General features: G+C 58.5%; 4 protein-coding genes across 4 annotated transcripts; 3 read left to right on the top strand and 1 right to left on the bottom strand.

Moving 5' to 3' along the window:
- Nucleotides 1-2,177: 2,177 nt before the first annotated feature.
- Nucleotides 2,178-2,576, top strand: HRG_08872 (ATP-dependent DNA helicase PIF1; the record flags this gene model as incomplete). Its single annotated transcript, XM_044867343.1, has 1 exon — nt 2,178-2,576. The coding sequence occupies one exon, from the start codon at nt 2,178-2,180 to the stop codon at nt 2,574-2,576; it is 399 nt and encodes a 132-aa protein (XP_044717364.1).
- A 510-nt stretch (nt 2,577-3,086) lies between these two features.
- On the top strand, nt 3,087-7,406 carry HRG_08871 (AAA domain-containing protein; the record flags this gene model as incomplete). Its single annotated transcript, XM_044867342.1, has 10 exons — nt 3,087-3,401; nt 3,451-3,773; nt 3,842-4,012; nt 4,497-4,901; nt 4,963-5,000; nt 5,060-5,483; nt 5,662-6,221; nt 6,320-6,411; nt 6,474-6,950; nt 7,005-7,406. The coding sequence occupies 10 exons, from the start codon at nt 3,087-3,089 to the stop codon at nt 7,404-7,406; spliced, it is 3,207 nt and encodes a 1,068-aa protein (XP_044717363.1).
- Nucleotides 7,407-11,390: 3,984 nt separating this feature from the next.
- On the top strand, nt 11,391-12,489 carry HRG_08870 (retrotransposon polyprotein; the record flags this gene model as incomplete). Its single annotated transcript, XM_044867341.1, has 4 exons — nt 11,391-11,438; nt 11,479-11,509; nt 11,575-11,653; nt 11,781-12,489. 4 exons carry the CDS (start codon nt 11,391-11,393, stop codon nt 12,487-12,489), a joined length of 867 nt encoding a protein of 288 aa, XP_044717362.1.
- Nucleotides 12,490-14,670: 2,181 nt separating this feature from the next.
- HRG_08869 (uncharacterized protein) lies at nt 14,671-15,947 on the bottom strand (the record flags this gene model as incomplete). The annotated part of the gene is made up of 3 exons (XM_044867340.1): nt 14,671-14,977; nt 15,042-15,503; nt 15,568-15,947. The coding sequence occupies 3 exons, from the start codon at nt 15,945-15,947 to the stop codon at nt 14,671-14,673; spliced, it is 1,149 nt and encodes a 382-aa protein (XP_044717361.1).
- Nucleotides 15,948-16,487: the final 540 nt, after the last annotated feature.

The raw sequence follows: 16,487 nt of genomic DNA, 5'->3' as shown, positions 1-16,487 counted from the left end.
GCTTTCGAAGGTGCGGTGCGGGCATATCGGTACGAAGTAGAGAGGAAGACATAGTGCATCTGCGCAGGTCGATAGGCCACTTGCACGCACTAAAAGGACGGGTTCTCAGCGTCAAGAAAGGAGTAGGGAAGAAGTCGAGCGTAGACGCACTTATAGTAGATCAATAGTGGTATGGATTCGCCGGGAAGAGCGAGGAGCCTTGCCGCTGTAAGTAAGCAGACGTCAAAGAGATGCGTCGTGGTGTTGCGGAGCTGGGTACTGATCGGGCAGCAAGGGCGACGCGGATTAAAGTGTCCGGCAGGGCTACCGGCATAGGATGGCGAAAACTAGGGCTGTCGGCAGATAGGCCTGTCGATAGGCACAAAGGAAGCCCGGCAGGTCCGAGAGAGAGGTCTAATGCAGAAAGGGATATTAACAAGGAAGGATATAACCGTTAGCAAGAAGAATGCCAACGCGGCGGAACGCCATTGCCAGGAAGCGAGACAATCTCGGGGTATATCCCGGGCGAAGGCTTCCTAATCTATCGTTCGTTTGCGGAGCCTTGCCGATAAGACAGCACCAGCATGGGGGAGAATCGTAGCCGCGAGGTAAGATCGGTGGCAGGAGAGTGCGAAACGGGGACAGCAGCAGCGGCCGCTGCTGCGACGAGGAGTATCGCGGCGGCGAGACCGATCGCAATGGACGAAGGGCCGAAGCGGGCGTCGGGCCACAAAAGTCAAGGAAACGCGGCACCCAGGTTCCGGCCTATTGAGGCCAAGCCGGCCGCGGCGGCCGACGATGCCTCACGAAGAGAGCAGGCAGAGGCACTCAAAAGAGCGTTGCCCAAGGGAAGTCGGCGAGGCGGCTGGCCGCGGAAAGGACGACTAACGTCGATAGTTCCTCCTCGAAGGAGGGCTCGTGGAGGGCGTCCAGAGGGCACGTCTGGAAGGCGAAGCCGTGGTGCGCGGACAGGGCCAATGGGCTCCGAGGACACCTGCCGCCCAGGAGGACAGGATCGGCCGGCAAGCCCTGTCGGGAACTCGCCTAGAGTCGTCAGGGAGCTTCTGGTTCGGCCAATCCGACCTCAAGAGATGGATGATGGCGCAGGAGATACGCAGTCATCCGGACGGTGGCCACCGCCGCCATCACGCCAGAAAGGACAGGGTCGGCCGGCAAACAGTGTCGGGATTTCGTCTACAGCCGTCAGGGAGCGCCTCATTCGGCCAATCCAACCTAGAGCAATAGAAGATAGAGCGGGAGATATACAGTCATCCGGATGCCAGGCGGGACAGGATTGGCCGGCAACCGCTGTCACGATGTCGTCTGGAGTCGTCAGGAGCCCTCGTTCAGCCAACCCAACCCAGAGAGATGCAAGGCAGGGCAGGAGATACGCAGTCATCCGGATGGTTGCCACCACGGCCATCACGCCAGGCGGCGGCGGGAGAACAAGATCGGCCGTGGCGAGACGAGGCAGCGGAAAGATCCTCGCAGGCCGTAGAACAGAGAAAGAGGAACCGCCAGCGTGACCGAGACCAGACCCCGACGAAACGTACTCGAGGAAGCCATCCGAGGCAGAGGAGGAGTGAGCTGCAGGCAGAGGATTTGGCCAGTGTCTTGCTTTACCTCGAAGGGGAATTCGTCGCGAAGGAAAGGCTGTCTAAGGAGCAAACCTGGTGCACACCAATACCGCATGAGAGGAAGGTATCGACGGTGCGAAAGTTTTATCGGGCGTTCCACGATGTGAGCACCTTGCCGATAATGACCTGCAGGCTGTGTTACCGCAAGCGTACAAGGAAGGAGTTGAGGGAGATTCCGTGGGATCAGTGGCTATCAAGTCCCGTTCCTCGGGGTGAGCGCTCACCATTTGCGTGCCGAAGCTGCTTTCCGGGGTGAGCCCGTCTCGGTTTGTGTGGAGTGTGCCCGATGCTTGGGGCGCGGGAGCCTGTCGTCGGCGGTCCACCTTCACAGTCGCCTCGGATGCGAGCACATGTTCCCGACGAGCTGAAGGGCTGACGCCGGTCGAAGAGAAGCTCATCTCGTTGAACTCGTGTTACGGCTTTGTGACGAGGTATAACATTCCGGGCGGGCAGACGCAGGCAGTGAGGTATCCGAGACATGTCAAGGGCCACATCACGGTGTTTCCAAACAACGTGCAGGAGCTGGCGAGAAGGGTGCTCCCGCACCCGCTCTGGCAAACAATGGACGAGATCCACGTCTCGTGGCAGGGCGCGGAGAAGCCAGCACCGTGCGACTTATCGGGTCTCTTGTCGGTGAGGCGTCAAGTCGTCGAGAGAGCGCTTATCTGGTTGAAGAAGAATAACCCCCATTACGCCGATATTGAGATTGATAGGGCGGAAATGGATAGCTGGGGAACACCATCACACGGTGTGCCGCGGGTGGTCTACGACCGCATGGAGCGGAACGAGCCGTCTGCGTGGGAGAAGACGCGAACGGCGCAGGTCGTGCCGCCCGCAGAGCGGGCCATGGACGACGATAGTCCGGCGGAGATCGAAGGAGTCCTCGCCCAGCTCCTCCAAGGACAAGACGTATTGGACAGGGGGAGTCGAGAATCCGAGGAGTGGAGCGGACGGGACTGACGATGCTGAGCCCGATGACAGAGCCAAAACGATCAACGAGATCACCTCTTCCGGCATGTTTGCATTGGACGGACCGCCGGAAGTGTCGGACGCAGAAGCTCCGCTTTGCGTGCAATGCCGTGGGTGGCGATGGGGCCGAGAACGACCGCAAGGGCCGAGGGCATGGATAAGGTCGGCGGAGGCGGGTCAAGAAGGCACGGATGTCCGCGAGCCATACATCCACGTTTGTCGCGGAGACGAATTCGCCGACTCGCTCGACGCCTCGTTCTTCGCCAAGACCTTTCCCACCCTACTGCCGTTCGGATTTGGAGGACCACGGCTCGCGGAGGAAGTCATCTTAGGACCCGAGGGGCCGGTCAATTGGCGGGTACGGCTGCTGGAGAAGAGACGGCGGCGCGAGATCTTCTGTCGTCTCGGAACATAAGCCTTCGGACCTGGGCCGGCATTGTGCTGCGGCGCCATGGTGGCCGATTCGCGACGCATACCATCTTCTCGTTTCTCGTTTTCAATATGGATGTGCGGTCGAAGAATCGTCGGGTCAGCATGCTCAGCGCGACGCGGAAGAACTTCGCCGAGGTGGAGCGCATCGTACGGTCGCTGACAGCGGATAGGTTAGCGGCCGCCAGGGCGGAGCTGGAGACGTCGGGCAAGACTACCGACGATGGCGTCAAGGAGCTTCTAAGATGCCTTTCGCTGTACGGCTATCGGCAGCCCATGTCGAGGGAGCTCCGTCTGAGCATGCGGCGCAAGATCCAGTCACTCATCTTATGTCGTGGCGTGCCTGCAATCTGGTTCACGCTCAACCCGAACGACATCACGAACCCGGTGAAGCTGAGACTGGCGGCATACCGCACGTGATCCCGCAGCGGCCGAGGCATTCCTGCAAGGCCTCGACAAGGCGTTCAAACGTGCGCGGCTGGCCATCTCGGACCCGTTAAGCTCGGCCGAATTCTTCCACCGAGAAATGACGTTGTTCTTCGAACATTACGTGAGAGTGGGCGAGGAGTCGGTGTTCGGGCGCATCAGCCACTATTACGGTGCCGTCGAGACCAACGAGCGTGGAGCGCTCCATGTTCACGGACTGCTCTGGCTGCAGGGCAACGTGCATCTAAGCTCGATGCTTGCCGATATCGACGGCGAGGATCAAGCGGCATACCGAGAACGCATCGTCAGATACGTCGACAGTGTCTTTCCGAGGTATGAGCGGGGCCGGCGTGTTGACCTGCGTCCTCCGTCTGTCAAAGCCGAGAAAGCTGACGAACAAGACAGGATCTGGACCAGGAAGGCTTCTGCGCAATGCAGGCCGAGCGATCGGTGACGTCAGATATATCGCAATTTCTGGGCGACGAACGGCAATTTTCAGCCTCGTTCGACGAGGAAGCGAACTTCTGTGCCGGCGCGACGCAGATCCATACCCACAGCCCGACCTGCGTCAAGTACTCGCTGGGCAAGGGGGCGCAAGGGCGATTTATGTCGTTTCAAGGCGCCGTGGGGACTGGTCGACGAGACGGCCTTCACGGGAGACGGCGTGCTGCGGATTCGGAGGTCGCACAGCATGGTGAATCGGTGGAACAAGGCCATTGCCGTGGGGCTTCGCCACAACCATGACATATCTTTCATCGCCACACAGCGTAAGACGATGGCCCTCATCTTTACGTCACAAACTATGCGACCAAGGTGGAGGACCCTGTATGGAAGCGCGTCGCCGCCGCCGCGGATCTCTTGCCTCCCAGGGCAGGTGACGGAATGGCCGACGGCGCGGAGGTTCGTGGAGACAGTGGTGCCGGTGACGATGGCAGGCAGAATAAGACACGGCAGTTCCTGATGAAGGTGGCGAATCGCGTGTTTACGGAGGCCGTTATCGCAGGTCGAGGTCGTCGCGGACCTCCTGGGATGCGCGACTGAACTGACGAATGGCAGTGCTTGGGCGTTCCTGAACGTATCGTTGCTCTACTGGCAAGTCTTCCGACAATGGCCGCACCTTCGACGAGAAAGCGGCGCAGCCGTTGCAGATGGCTCTGTGGACGAGTCAATACTCGTCGAAGAAGCAGGCCAGAGGATTTGCCGTGTCGAGGCATACCGTCATCGGGGAGACGTCCTTCGAGGGCTGTGTCTCTACGACTACGTTTCGCTGGTCAGGCTGAAGCGCAACGAAAGGGACGAGGGGCCCGCCGGCTGGGGGGAGGTCCCGTTCGAGAGCGGCTGGGCTCCGGGAGGCCGTTGGGCGCAGGTGCTCAGGCGACCGGGCAAGCAGGCCACGGTCTGCCTCGACGGGTATTTGAGCAAGGATTTCGACGAAGACGACGAAGGGTCGTGCTACCGAAGGTGCGTTTGTCGTCGACGGGCCGGAGGCGCCGGGTCGAGAAGGCTAATTTCCATGGCGAAGAGCGGCTGTGCAGCATCTTGCGCTGTTCGTGCCGTGGAGTCTTTCTTAGACGAAGAAAGGGGCGACATCAACTGCATATGGGGGCGGCAACGAGCAGCCCTGGCCCCGAGGATATCATGTTTCGTCGATAACGTGCAGTTGCTGCGACGGTCGGCCGAAGATGCAAAGCGGGACGCACGGCAGTGGGCGGCCTCGTCCGGTGACGGCGACCCCACGGCAGTACGTCCGGACGAGGACGGCACCGGGGAGGTGGGTGTCGAGCCCGGATCGGGATACCAGGCCGACAGTGCGGGAAGCACGAATCGCCTAATCGACGTTGTCAGAAGCTCGATCGGGCCGAACCAAATCACGGCCGGCTCGCCGGAGCTCACGGCGATGATGCAGGAGCTCAGCCGATTTCAGCAATCGGCGCTGTCCTCTTCTTCCGAGGTCCAGGCCACAATACTACCCGAACGGGGCCCAAGACGAATCAACATCCGGGGCGGGCATTCTCCGGAGCCACCATACCGCCGCAAAGTGAGGTTAGGGCCATAAAGTCGCAGCAAATCCGCGCATCCAGGAGAGGAGAAGATGATACGGGGCATACAAAGCCTGTCCACGGCACCGGTGACTGGTCGCCGCGCGGCGTGCGGGGCGTGCTCACGGGTTTCGGGGATGACGACGTCCAGATGACGGCAGCGGAGCTCGAGGAAGGAGTAGCGGGGCCAGCGCGGGAATGGAGATCCGGTTCGGTGCCTCAACCTCCTTCCTCGAGGCGGGCAAGGCCCTGGCAGCGCGGCTCACGCTAAACAAGAAGCAGGCGATCGCCTTCCTAATTATATGCCGCCAGCTTGACCTGATACGGCGCGGGGAGAAAAGCAACGTACGCCAGCTGTGCCAGTTCGTCGGTGGAGAGGGCGGAACGGGCAAGTCACGAGTCATCGAGGCGCTCGTCGAGCTCTTCGCGTCCAAGGATCAATCGAATCGTCTGATGATAACGGCGACGTCGGGGACGGCAGCAGCGCGGATCAACGGCATTACGATCCACTCCGCCTGCGGGTTCTCGAAAGATCTCGCGGCAGCCGCAAACGCGGCCAAGGATCTCGACGGGGTGCGACTGCCGAAACAGGCGGAGCGGTTCGTCGACGGGCAATCCCGGATGGACTGGCAGGAGAAGGACGTGCTCGTCATCGACGAGGTGAGCATGCTCGGGGCGCGGACGCTACACGCGGTGAACGAGCAGCTCTGCCGGCTGCGCGGGTCGCACCAGGATTTTGGAGGTATTCCGATCGTCCTCTTCTGCGGAGACTTCCACCAATTCCGCCCCGTCCAAGAACGCTCGATCCTCCTCCCAGCACCGCCGTCTCGTGGGACGTAGACAGCTCCTTCAAGGCCGAGACACGGCACCAGCACGACAAGGCGCACGCGTTGTGGAAGAGATTCACGACCACGGTCATGCTGGACGAGCAGGTGCGCGCCGCGGAGATCCGGAATTGCAGAGGCTGCTAAGGCGGATTCGACTGGGCGTGCAGGACCGCTCGGATCTGGACCTCCTCAACTCAAGATGCTACCGGGAAGGCAGGCGGATCCCGTGGGAGACGTGCATCACCGTGGTGACGCCGCTGAACAGGAACCGGTGGAACCTCAACATGGAGGCCAGCTTGGCGTTCCGGGCCCAGCAGCGGTCAGTGATGCGCATCTTCATCTCGGATCATACGTGGAAGGAGGCCCTGCCGACGGAGGAAGAGGCCATCATGATGCTGAACCAGGGCGACGACAGCGCGATCCCGGTGCCGGCCGTCTTCATGTTCGTGCCGGGGATGCCGGTCGTCGTGAACCATAACACCCATCAGGGGCTAAAGCTGGTGAACGGCGCCGGCTACACGGCGCTGGAGGTCGTCCTCGACAAGTCGTACCCGGGGCATCGTATCACGGCAGACACGACGGTCCATTTCGGGCCGCCGGCGGGGATAATGCTGGAGTCGGAGACGACGAACGACGTTCACTTCGTCGGGATGCCGCCAGGCACGGTCCTGTTGACGCCCATGACGGTCAAAATACAGTGCCAGCGAAAGAGGCCGTGGCAGCAGAACGACGTCAGCCGAAAGGGCCTGCCCTGTACGGCAGCCTTCGCGTGCACAGACTATAAAGTGCAGGGCAGGACGCTCGAGCGTGTAGCTCTGGAGCTGCGGGGAACGCGGACGTCAAACATCGACGGACGCGCCGTGTCCTCGCAGTGCGACCCGTACAGCCTGTACGTGCAGCTGTCTCGCTGCCCGACGCTGGACGGCATTATGCTGGTCTCGAAATTGCGGGAGAGGGACCTGGTGGGCAACAAGGTGCCAGACGAGATGACAGACGCAGAAGCGAGGCTGGGCCAGCTGAGCGACAAGACTGTCCGCGAGGCCTCGGGATGGCTAGACGTTGATTCCCTGGACTCTAAAGGCACGGGCCTGGACGTGTAGCTATCGCGATGCCGGGCGCAGGCGCTGGACGGCACCATGCTCGTGTCAGGGGTGCGGAGAGGGGTTTGGTCGGAAAAGGCCAAAAACCGGTTTCACGAGGAGCTGAGTCCTAGTCGCGAGGTTAGGTCGCTGGCAGGACCGGAGGGCGAACTGCGCCGGAAGGCGAAACAAAGGGGCTAGGACGAAAGGGTAAGTAATCATTAAGCGACCAAGGGAAGCCGGGATTTAAAAGCTCTCCAATCAGCAGCCAAGATGGGTTCTCCAATCAGAAGCCAAGGGTTTCGAGGGTAAAGTAGGTTTGGGGGTTTTTGGGGTTTTTTTCGCGTCCAGAAGAGCCTTTTCGTTCCTCAAGGCACGTACCTACCTACGCATTATCACCCATAGCATCTAAATCACGGCCAAGTCAGTTATGGCAACGTCCACGGTTCGATTCGAATTCATGTGCCAAATCGGTGCCAAGCAATTCATACGCAGCCACGGCATTGCCCGGAGCCTCATCACCGGCGCAAACCGCGCCGGAGAGGATGCTGAATACAAGGAACAATTTGCACAGGCCATGATGCCTCTCATGAAGGAGCATGAATCAAGATGTCGCAGCGCGTCGGGGGCTTTCTGCGAATGCTGCGGGCGGTTTGCGACAGATATCCTACAGAGTCCAATATCTTTGCTGCACGCGGACGAAGCTCGCATTATAGTTTGGGTCACATCTTTATGCGGAAGCGGGCAGTGCGAGGTGGAAATGAGACAGGAAATGCAACTGATGATGGGAAATGCGGCAAGAGCACGAAACACGCGACGGGTTCTTAGGACGCACTGGTTGCACGGAGGCCACGTTGTGCAAAGTATGCGGGACGACCGCGGGCGTGAGTCGCTGCGGCAGATGTCATGCAGTGGCATACTGCGGAAAGAACACCAAAAGGCGGACTGGAAGGTTCACAAAAAGGCATGCGTGCCGAGAGAAGATCACTAGAGAGGGAAGGTCCGGAAGGGAATGATGACGAGATCCGAAGTTGTGGACGGAGTGTTGTAAGATTGCAGCTCGGTGTAGATATTTGCTAAGTGTCACGACCCTGGGCGCCGGCGTAGAGAGCCAGCGCAGAACCTCACCAGTGTCACGTGCCCAAGCAGCATCACGTGCCCACGCGCGACCTCGTGTCTATATAAGGGCCCGCTCGGTCGTGTAGTCTAGTCTTCCTTTCTTGCTCCTTAGCTTTGAGTCTTTGTTCATAGTGCCAATACATCTTTATAGCCGTCAAGGCTCGTATGTGCCTGGCCGTAACACTACTCAAAGCTCAATAAGATCGCTTGCCAGCGATTAAGCAAATAGGCACCGAGCTTTCACGTCACACGCGCCTGACGTAAATCCAGCGCATCCGTTCTGACCGTTCCGACCAAGACTCCGACCACCGACCAAGTGATCCTCAAGGCTGAGATCACGTCCGTTCCGACCAAGACTACGCGTGTGTGTAGCCGTCCGACCAACCGTTCCGACCAAGGGATTCGTCCCGTCTGACCTCCGACCGTCCCTGCTCGTGCAGGCATCTGACCGTGATTCCGCGTGGTATCATTTCCGACACCTATCACCTCGCGACTATGATATCCGAGGAAGCCCTGCCTCTGATCAGCCTCGCCGTTCCACCCGGCTTGCTGGCCAAGCCACTGAATCCGAAATAGTAGCCATGGCTGCCCCGAGCCCCAAGACGCTCTCATCCGCGAGATGAGGAACAGATTGCGGCCTTAACGGCCCGTCTAAATGAACGCTCTCTGTCTGTTGAATCAAATCGACAGCACCGGGAGCCCTCGACTGCTTTTGCCGGCCCAAATGGCCCGGCCTTCCGACCAACAGGCAAAGCTGCCTGGCCTGTTTTTGCCCCCTTCCCAGAGGGCAAGAACCCCGAGTACAGCGACGCCGCCAAATCGCGCATCAAGGCCTCCGCGACGTTCTCAGGAAAGAAGGACGAGTTCCATTCCTTCATCCTGAGCATAAAGAACAAATTTGACGAAGACGTACGAACCTTCCGGACTGAGAACAGCCGGATGGTCTGTCTGTATAACCTGCTCGAGGAAAAGCCCGCCGAGCACTTGAAACCCGCTTCTCCTCTGACACTCGACCCTTCTCTGGAGTGGCAGAGATGATCAAGCCCTCGAGTCCGCCTATGGCAATCCGAATGAGCTTTCCGAGGCTCTTGACCGCCTGCAACGCCTCCAGTTTACCGTGAATGGGAAGACCGACATTGTGGACTTCCTTGCGGAATTTGACTACTTAACTGCGACCGGTCGTGTGCCCGAGGACCAGATGAAGCATACCTTGTGGCAGCACATCCCGGCCAACCTAGATAACAGCCTCTTGACCAAGACCCGTGACGAGTCCGTGACCTACGAGGTTTTCTGTGGGTTCATTAAGGACGCTGTCCACTGCCAGAAGAGGAGTATGAGGCAGACACAGGACTCCCGCTCTTCCGACCGATCTCGCCGCGCGCCGACTAAGACTGCTCCGACTACCGCCAAGACTCCGAACAAGACCGGCTCGACCCTATCACCTCGCGTGATGCTGGCAGAGCCTTGACCGACGATGAGAAAGGGTCCATTGGGATAATGGCACCTGCTTTATTTGTGGAAAACAGGGCACTCTCTCGCGACTGTCCCGACCGCACCCATGCTGTCTCCCGTGTCGCCTCCGTCCCTGTCCCTGCCAACGACTCTGATCAAGATTCGGAAACGAATAGGACCATCACAAGACTCCTTGATGGTCCCTAAGGTGTCACAGATAGCGAGTAGGTCTAGCAAGTCATTCACTCTGCCAAGTCAAGTCCAAGTGGATGGTGTGAGCTTACCTGCCCGCTCCCTCTGTGATACCGGAGCCGAAACCCGTTTGCTGGTTAGCCCAACCTTCGCCCAGTCCGCCGCCCAAAGACTCGGAGCCCAGATTAAGGAGCTCCCGAGTCGGATTCCCCTCCAAGACTTCCGTGGAAAGCCAGCCGGCTATATCCAGAAACAGCTGGTCGCCACTTTCGTCATCGATGGCCGTTCGTTCGCAAACGAGACATTTGATATAGCTGAGTGTGGCCATGATATCTTTATCGGTCTTTTCTGGATGCGGAGAAGCGCCTCCTGCTTGACTGCGCCGCCCGACAGATCATCTGGCCAGAATCTCCCGACGATCCAGCTCTCTCGTCAAGCCCCGCTCTCGGGTCGGATCGACCCTAAGATCCAGGCCGACGCTGAGAGGCGGAACCGCCTGCTCGAGAAAGAGGAGAAACGCTACCGGATCCTCCACAAGAACTGGCGCCGCTCTGATCAAGCTCCTCCGGCCTCTGTCCCGACCCGTTACCGACTCCGTCTCCGTCGTTTCAGTCCAAGTCTCCGTCTGCCAAGAAGTCTGTCCGTTTTCAGCTCACGACCGCCCCTGCTACCGACTTCGTCTCCGTCGCCTCGGTCCAAGCCTCCGAAGATCAAGCCCTGATTAACGCCCTGGTCTGCCAAGTAGAGTCTCACGAGAGATTCGAACAGTGGAACGAACTCGAACCGTTGATGCCCGGGATCCAGTCCAGCTCGAGCCAAGCTCCGGCCTTGACCAGACCGTCCCTAGTGCTCGAACCGTTGCTAAAGTCTCCCGGATCAGAAGACCTACCAGGGACAAAGCATTCCGTTCCCTCAGGAGAAGACCCTGAGCATGTTGCTTGTGTCCGTAGTCGTCTACCGCCCCAGCTCACCCATCTAGAGGATTCTTCTCGAAGAAAGAGGCCCACACCTACCTTCGAGCCGACCCGGTCACGATGTAGTCCTAGAGCTTGAGAAGCCTCTTTCGCCGACAGGACCCCATCGTACCGCACGCCCGTTAAGTATCTGCCTCTAGAAAGAGACTGTCGATCACCTCCGGAGATAGACTTCATCGAGCCCGATCCGAGTCCGCACGCCGCTTCTGTCCTCTTCGCTCCGAAACCGAACACGACCGCCCGCCGCTTCTGCATCGACTACCGTTGGATGAACGATCATCTTAAAAGTCGCATCACGCCCGCTCCGTCCTCGAAGGTACTGCTTTGGTTGCCGTGAAGCTCAACGCTTCACGAAGATCGATGTGATCCAGGCCTTCCACCGTCTCCGCATGGACCCTGACTCCGAGTATTTGACCGCCTTTCGCACCGTTTCGGAACTTTCCGCTGGAAAGTCCTCCCGTTCGGTCTGAAGGTAGGTCCCGCCTGGTTCCAGCAGTTTATCAACGCGCAGCTTCACGATCTCCTCGACCGGTGCGCCAGCGCCTACGCAGATGACGTCCTGATCTACTCGGATAAAGAAGAAGACCACTGGAAAGACTGTCAAGAAGTGATCTGGCGACTCCATCAGGCCAACCTCAGGAGACATCAAGAAGTCTAGATTTAACGTGACCAAGGTTGACTACCTCGGCGTTCTGCTTGAAGCCGGTGTGGGCCTTAGTGTCGACCCTCGGAAAGTTCGATCGATACAAGACTGGAAGTTTGAAGACCTCCGAGACCGCACCGCGATCCGATCATTCGTTGGCCTATGCAACTTCATCCGTGTTTTCTGCTACCACGCCTCCGGAGTGGCAGAACCCTTGAACCGGTTGCTTAAGAAGGATGTTGCCTTTGTGATGGGCCCGGAGCAACGCGAAGCATTTGATCAACTCAAGCGCCTGGCTATCGAAGCCCCGGTCCTCGCCTTCTTTAGACCAGAACTGCCGACCCGACTGGAGACCGATGCCTCCCGGAATGCCACAGCTGGTGTTCTATGGCAGGAACAGCCTGATCAGACCTGGAAGCCCGTTGGATTCTTCTCTAAGACCATGACCCCGGCCGAGCGAGCCTACCCAATCCAAGATCGAGAGCTCCTCGCCGTCGTACAGAGTCTAGAGCACTTCTACCCAGAGCTCTTAGGCCAGAAGTTCGATGTGATCACCGATCACGAAGCCTTAGTCCATTTCTCTACGAAGCGCCTGCTCTCGGTACGACAGATCAGATGGTCCGACTTTCTCGCCCAGTTCGACATCCGTTTCCTCTACCGCCCCGGTCGACTGAACGTAGTCGCCGATGCCCTCTCAGGAAGACAGCGGAGCTCCCTACCGTAAAGGCCCGGGAAGCCGAGGAACGCACGGTGATCCCTCCGGAAAGGCTAGGCTTCGCGACCGACTCTCTAGACCCTACGGCCGCCGGCAACCTGCCCCTCAGAACTTTAGTCCCGAACCTAAGCCTACTAGACCATTAGTTCTGAGGGCCACGAGTGCCCTACAGACCCCAGAAGACCGAGGATACAGCAGACGCCCGATCAAGACCGCCCAGAACTAGACCCGAACTCGGTCCCGAAGGGAGCCGAACTCGTTTCGTTGATCCGCCAAGAGAACCTCCTCCAAGACCTCGGTACCCATGGAACACACCTGGTCGTACCAGCCCAGACCTCAGACAAGCAGACGTTTCTTCAGACCGCGCTCATTCGCGAAGCCCACGAACCCCAGATCTTCGCTCACGCCGGACAGAACAAGGTGATCAAGCTGCTCCAACGAGACTTCTACTGGCCAAGGATGAAGGAGGATATCCGTCGTTATATTCGGAACTGCCACGACTGCCGCCGCAACAAAACCCCTCGAGACAAGACCCCTGGACTGCTCCATCCACTGCCCGTACCGACCTCTGTTTGGGAGCACGTCGAATGTGACGGGAAGGATATGCCGAAAGACCGTTACGGATATGACTATGTTTGGACCTTCGTCTGCAAGCTAAGCCGGATTATCGCCACGCTCCCAGGAAAGAAAAACGATACGGCAGAAGTCTTAGCTAGCCGCTACTTCCGCTACCTCTATCGTTTCTTCGGTATGCCCCTCGTATGGATTTCTGACAACGCTGGACAGTTTATTTCTGCCTTCCTCGCAGAGATTAACCGGCTCACGGGAACGAAGCATCGTCATGGAAGCTCCCTACACCCTCAGACCCAAGGGGGTGTAGAAGTTACAAATCAATACCTAGATCAAAAGCTACGATTCTACGTGACGAAGCATCAAGATAACTGGAGTTCCCTGCTGCCCGCCCTCGACTTCGCCCATAACTCGTCTTGGCACTCTTCCATCGACATGGCACCGTTAAAAGTAGCCCTAGGCCGAGATATCCGGACCCCCTGTCACTGCCCCGACTGACAAGACCGCTGCCACCGGACCCGCCGCCAGAGCTAGGGAACTTGTGCAGACCGCCCAGGAAACCCAGGAAGACGCCAGGAATGCTGCCACCGCCGCTCAAGAACGTCAGAAGGAACAGGCTAATAGGAAACGACGACCAACCGACTTTGCCATCGGTGACCGAGTTTTCTCAGCAGGAAAGGCTTCGCCACGAACGCTCCGACTACTCGGCTAGATAACCAATGGTCAGGTCCGTTCGTAATCCTGGAAGAACGCGGTCATAGCTACGTACTGCAGCTGCCCGAGTCGTACAAAATGAAGAACCTATTCCACGCCGACCGTCTTCGAAAAGCAGCCGATAACCCCTTGCCCCAGCAGATCCAGTCACCTCCGCCACCCGAGGAGATCAACGGAGAACCGAGTGGGAGGTTGATCAAGTCCAGCAGTCTCGAGTAACCGGTAGGAGTCGACGACTGGAATACCAGGTCTTATGGAAGGGATGTGACCCTGATGAGACCTGGTACCCGGCTAGGAATTTCCGTAACGCACCAATGGCATTGAAGATTTTCCACGATGAACATCCGGACGCAGCAGGCCCACCCGTCAACCTGCAATACTGGATCGAATGTGCTGCAGCGGAGGAGGGCTGCGAGGAACGAGACGATGACGACACAGCAGAAAGCCGTGAAACCAAGAACCCGCCGCCACGACTGACTACCTTGATACGCATATCAAGGCCTTAGACGGGGGGTAGTGTCACGACCCTGGGCGCCGGCGTAGAGAGCCAGCGCAGAACCTCACCAGTGTCACGTGCCCAAGCAGCATCACGTGCCCACGCGCGACCTCGTGTCTATATAAGGGCCCGCTCGGTCGTGTAGTCTAGTCTTCCTTTCTTGCTCCTTAGCTTTGAGTCTTTGTTCATAGTGCCAATACATCTTTATAGCCGTCAAGGCTCGTATGTGCCTGGCCGTAACACTAAGAAGCAAGATAAAGCATGGAACTGAATCACTTTTCTGTGAATGTTGTAACTTATATCGGTAGACTATTATATCAAGCAGTTACTCTGTTTCCATTGTCCTTTTGCCTGGGTGGCGGTTTCTGAGCGGCCGGGCCGATGAGTCTGACGTGTAGGCAACGATCGAATCAACGGCGGGTCCCAAGACGGTTCCCGAGGCAGGACTCTGTCTCATCGTCTCCGGCTCGAAGGAAGAAGAGGCAGCGGAAAGCGAGAACGATTGAGTGGCAGAGCTTCCAGTGGCGGCCGATGAGGAAGGTTTTGAGGCCAGCTGCAACAGGCGCGGTTTCTTCGTTGGCGTGTCGGCGGGCTCGGGACAAGGACGCTTCTGCAGCGGTGTAACGGGATCGGCCGAAGCCGAAGTCGAAGCCGAAGGCGGAGGACTCGGCGGAGGGCGCCAGGTGTAGCGACAGAGAAAGAGGCAGCGCGGGCATCCTGGAAGGCCGCCGAAGCGGAGGACGGTTGCCGCTTCGGTGGCGATGTGAGGGCTAAGGCCGACGCGGCTGCGGTGGTGGCGGTCTTGTCGAGAAAAGTCCAAGAATCCGGGACGACGATGAAGACGTAGTCTCTGTCGGAGCTCGGCTGGTGGACCATGACGCGGTGATCGAGGAGGCCAGCGACCTTGCCCGTGCAGGTGAAGGAGATATTAGTCTGAAATTGAGAGTCCCGCCTCTCGGCCATCTTCTTGCAAAGGATGGCCCACGGGTTGGCGCGGATGGGGAAGATGACGAAGACCTGAAACGGGTGGAAGCCCCTGAGAGGGATCTTGTCAGGGATCCCGGGAGTGATATAGGTCGAAAGCTGGAGGAAGCCGCAGCACCTCAGCTGGGTGGCGTCCAGACCTGGCAGAAGGTCCTGTCGTAGCAGGGAGTGGCCGGGGCCAACAATGAGCCCGGTGAAGGAAACGATGGGGGGGATACGGGGGAAGCTGTCCATGGAGGCAAAGAGCCTAGGAAGAACGCTTGAGGCCCATTTCAGCTAAATTTAGTGCTCGAGGTGTGCGCGGAGGAATTGGTAGTCCTTACGGCTGGTAGCCTTGGTCGCGGATGATAAGGGCGGGCATAGTGTAGAGAAGGATGCCTCCGGCGTCAGACTCAAGACCGTCTCGTTGCTCGACCTCCCACGCAAGGGCGTAGGGATGGACGCGGCCATTCATGAAAAACCACTCTTCGGTCCATTCGGAGGCGACAACTGGCTGATTGTAAATTGAGAGATTGAGGCTGAAGAAGATGGATGTCGCGGAGTCGTCGGTATCCGATCGGAGAGGCGCATATTCCGCAGTGAGCAACCACGACGGAGGAGGCAGGAAGACGCGGGCCATGGTCTCGGCGTTGAGGCCTCTGATGCGATGCTCGTCTTGGTGGGCGAATCTGGAGGGGCAATCCGGCTGGACGAAGAACATCATGGACATTTCACCGCCAGCGTCTCTCTGGCTGTCGAGCGGCCTTCGAAGGTGTGGTGGGGGCAGAGGTGAAGAGGAAGACATGGTGTATCACTGCATCTACGTGGGGTTGATCAGTGTTTTGTCCCGCACGCAAACGACTGTTGCAACCGTGGAGCAGGAAAGTAGGAAGCGGAGAGTGAACGAGCTTATTGTATTTTGAAGGGATTACGGAAAGGACGGGAGGGGCGAGCAACTTTGTCATGACAAGCATGAGGAGAAGAATGGTGCACATGGTGCTCAACGCCACGAATGAGTGAAACGAAGAGGCGGCCTGGGGAACGTTGCTGTTAGGATTGAGGGGAAAGCTGGGGATGACGGTGTTGGAAGCTATCGTCCGGGTGAGCTGAGCCAAATGGCAGGGTTACCCCTTTGCCTGCTGCAGCATGGACAGTGGAGAAAAAGAAAGTCTAATACGACGTTTGTTCAAACGCGCACTTGCGACGATGGAATCGGAGGAAGCGGGGGCAGAGCGGTTGAAGGTCGCTCAGGATAGGTTGCGGT

The sequence above is a fragment of the Hirsutella rhossiliensis genome (genome assembly GCF_020360975.1).
Source record: "Hirsutella rhossiliensis strain HR02 chromosome Unknown scaffold00011, whole genome shotgun sequence".
NCBI lineage: Eukaryota > Fungi > Ascomycota > Sordariomycetes > Hypocreales > Ophiocordycipitaceae > Hirsutella > Hirsutella rhossiliensis.
This window is presented reverse-complemented; position numbering and strand designations above follow the sequence as displayed.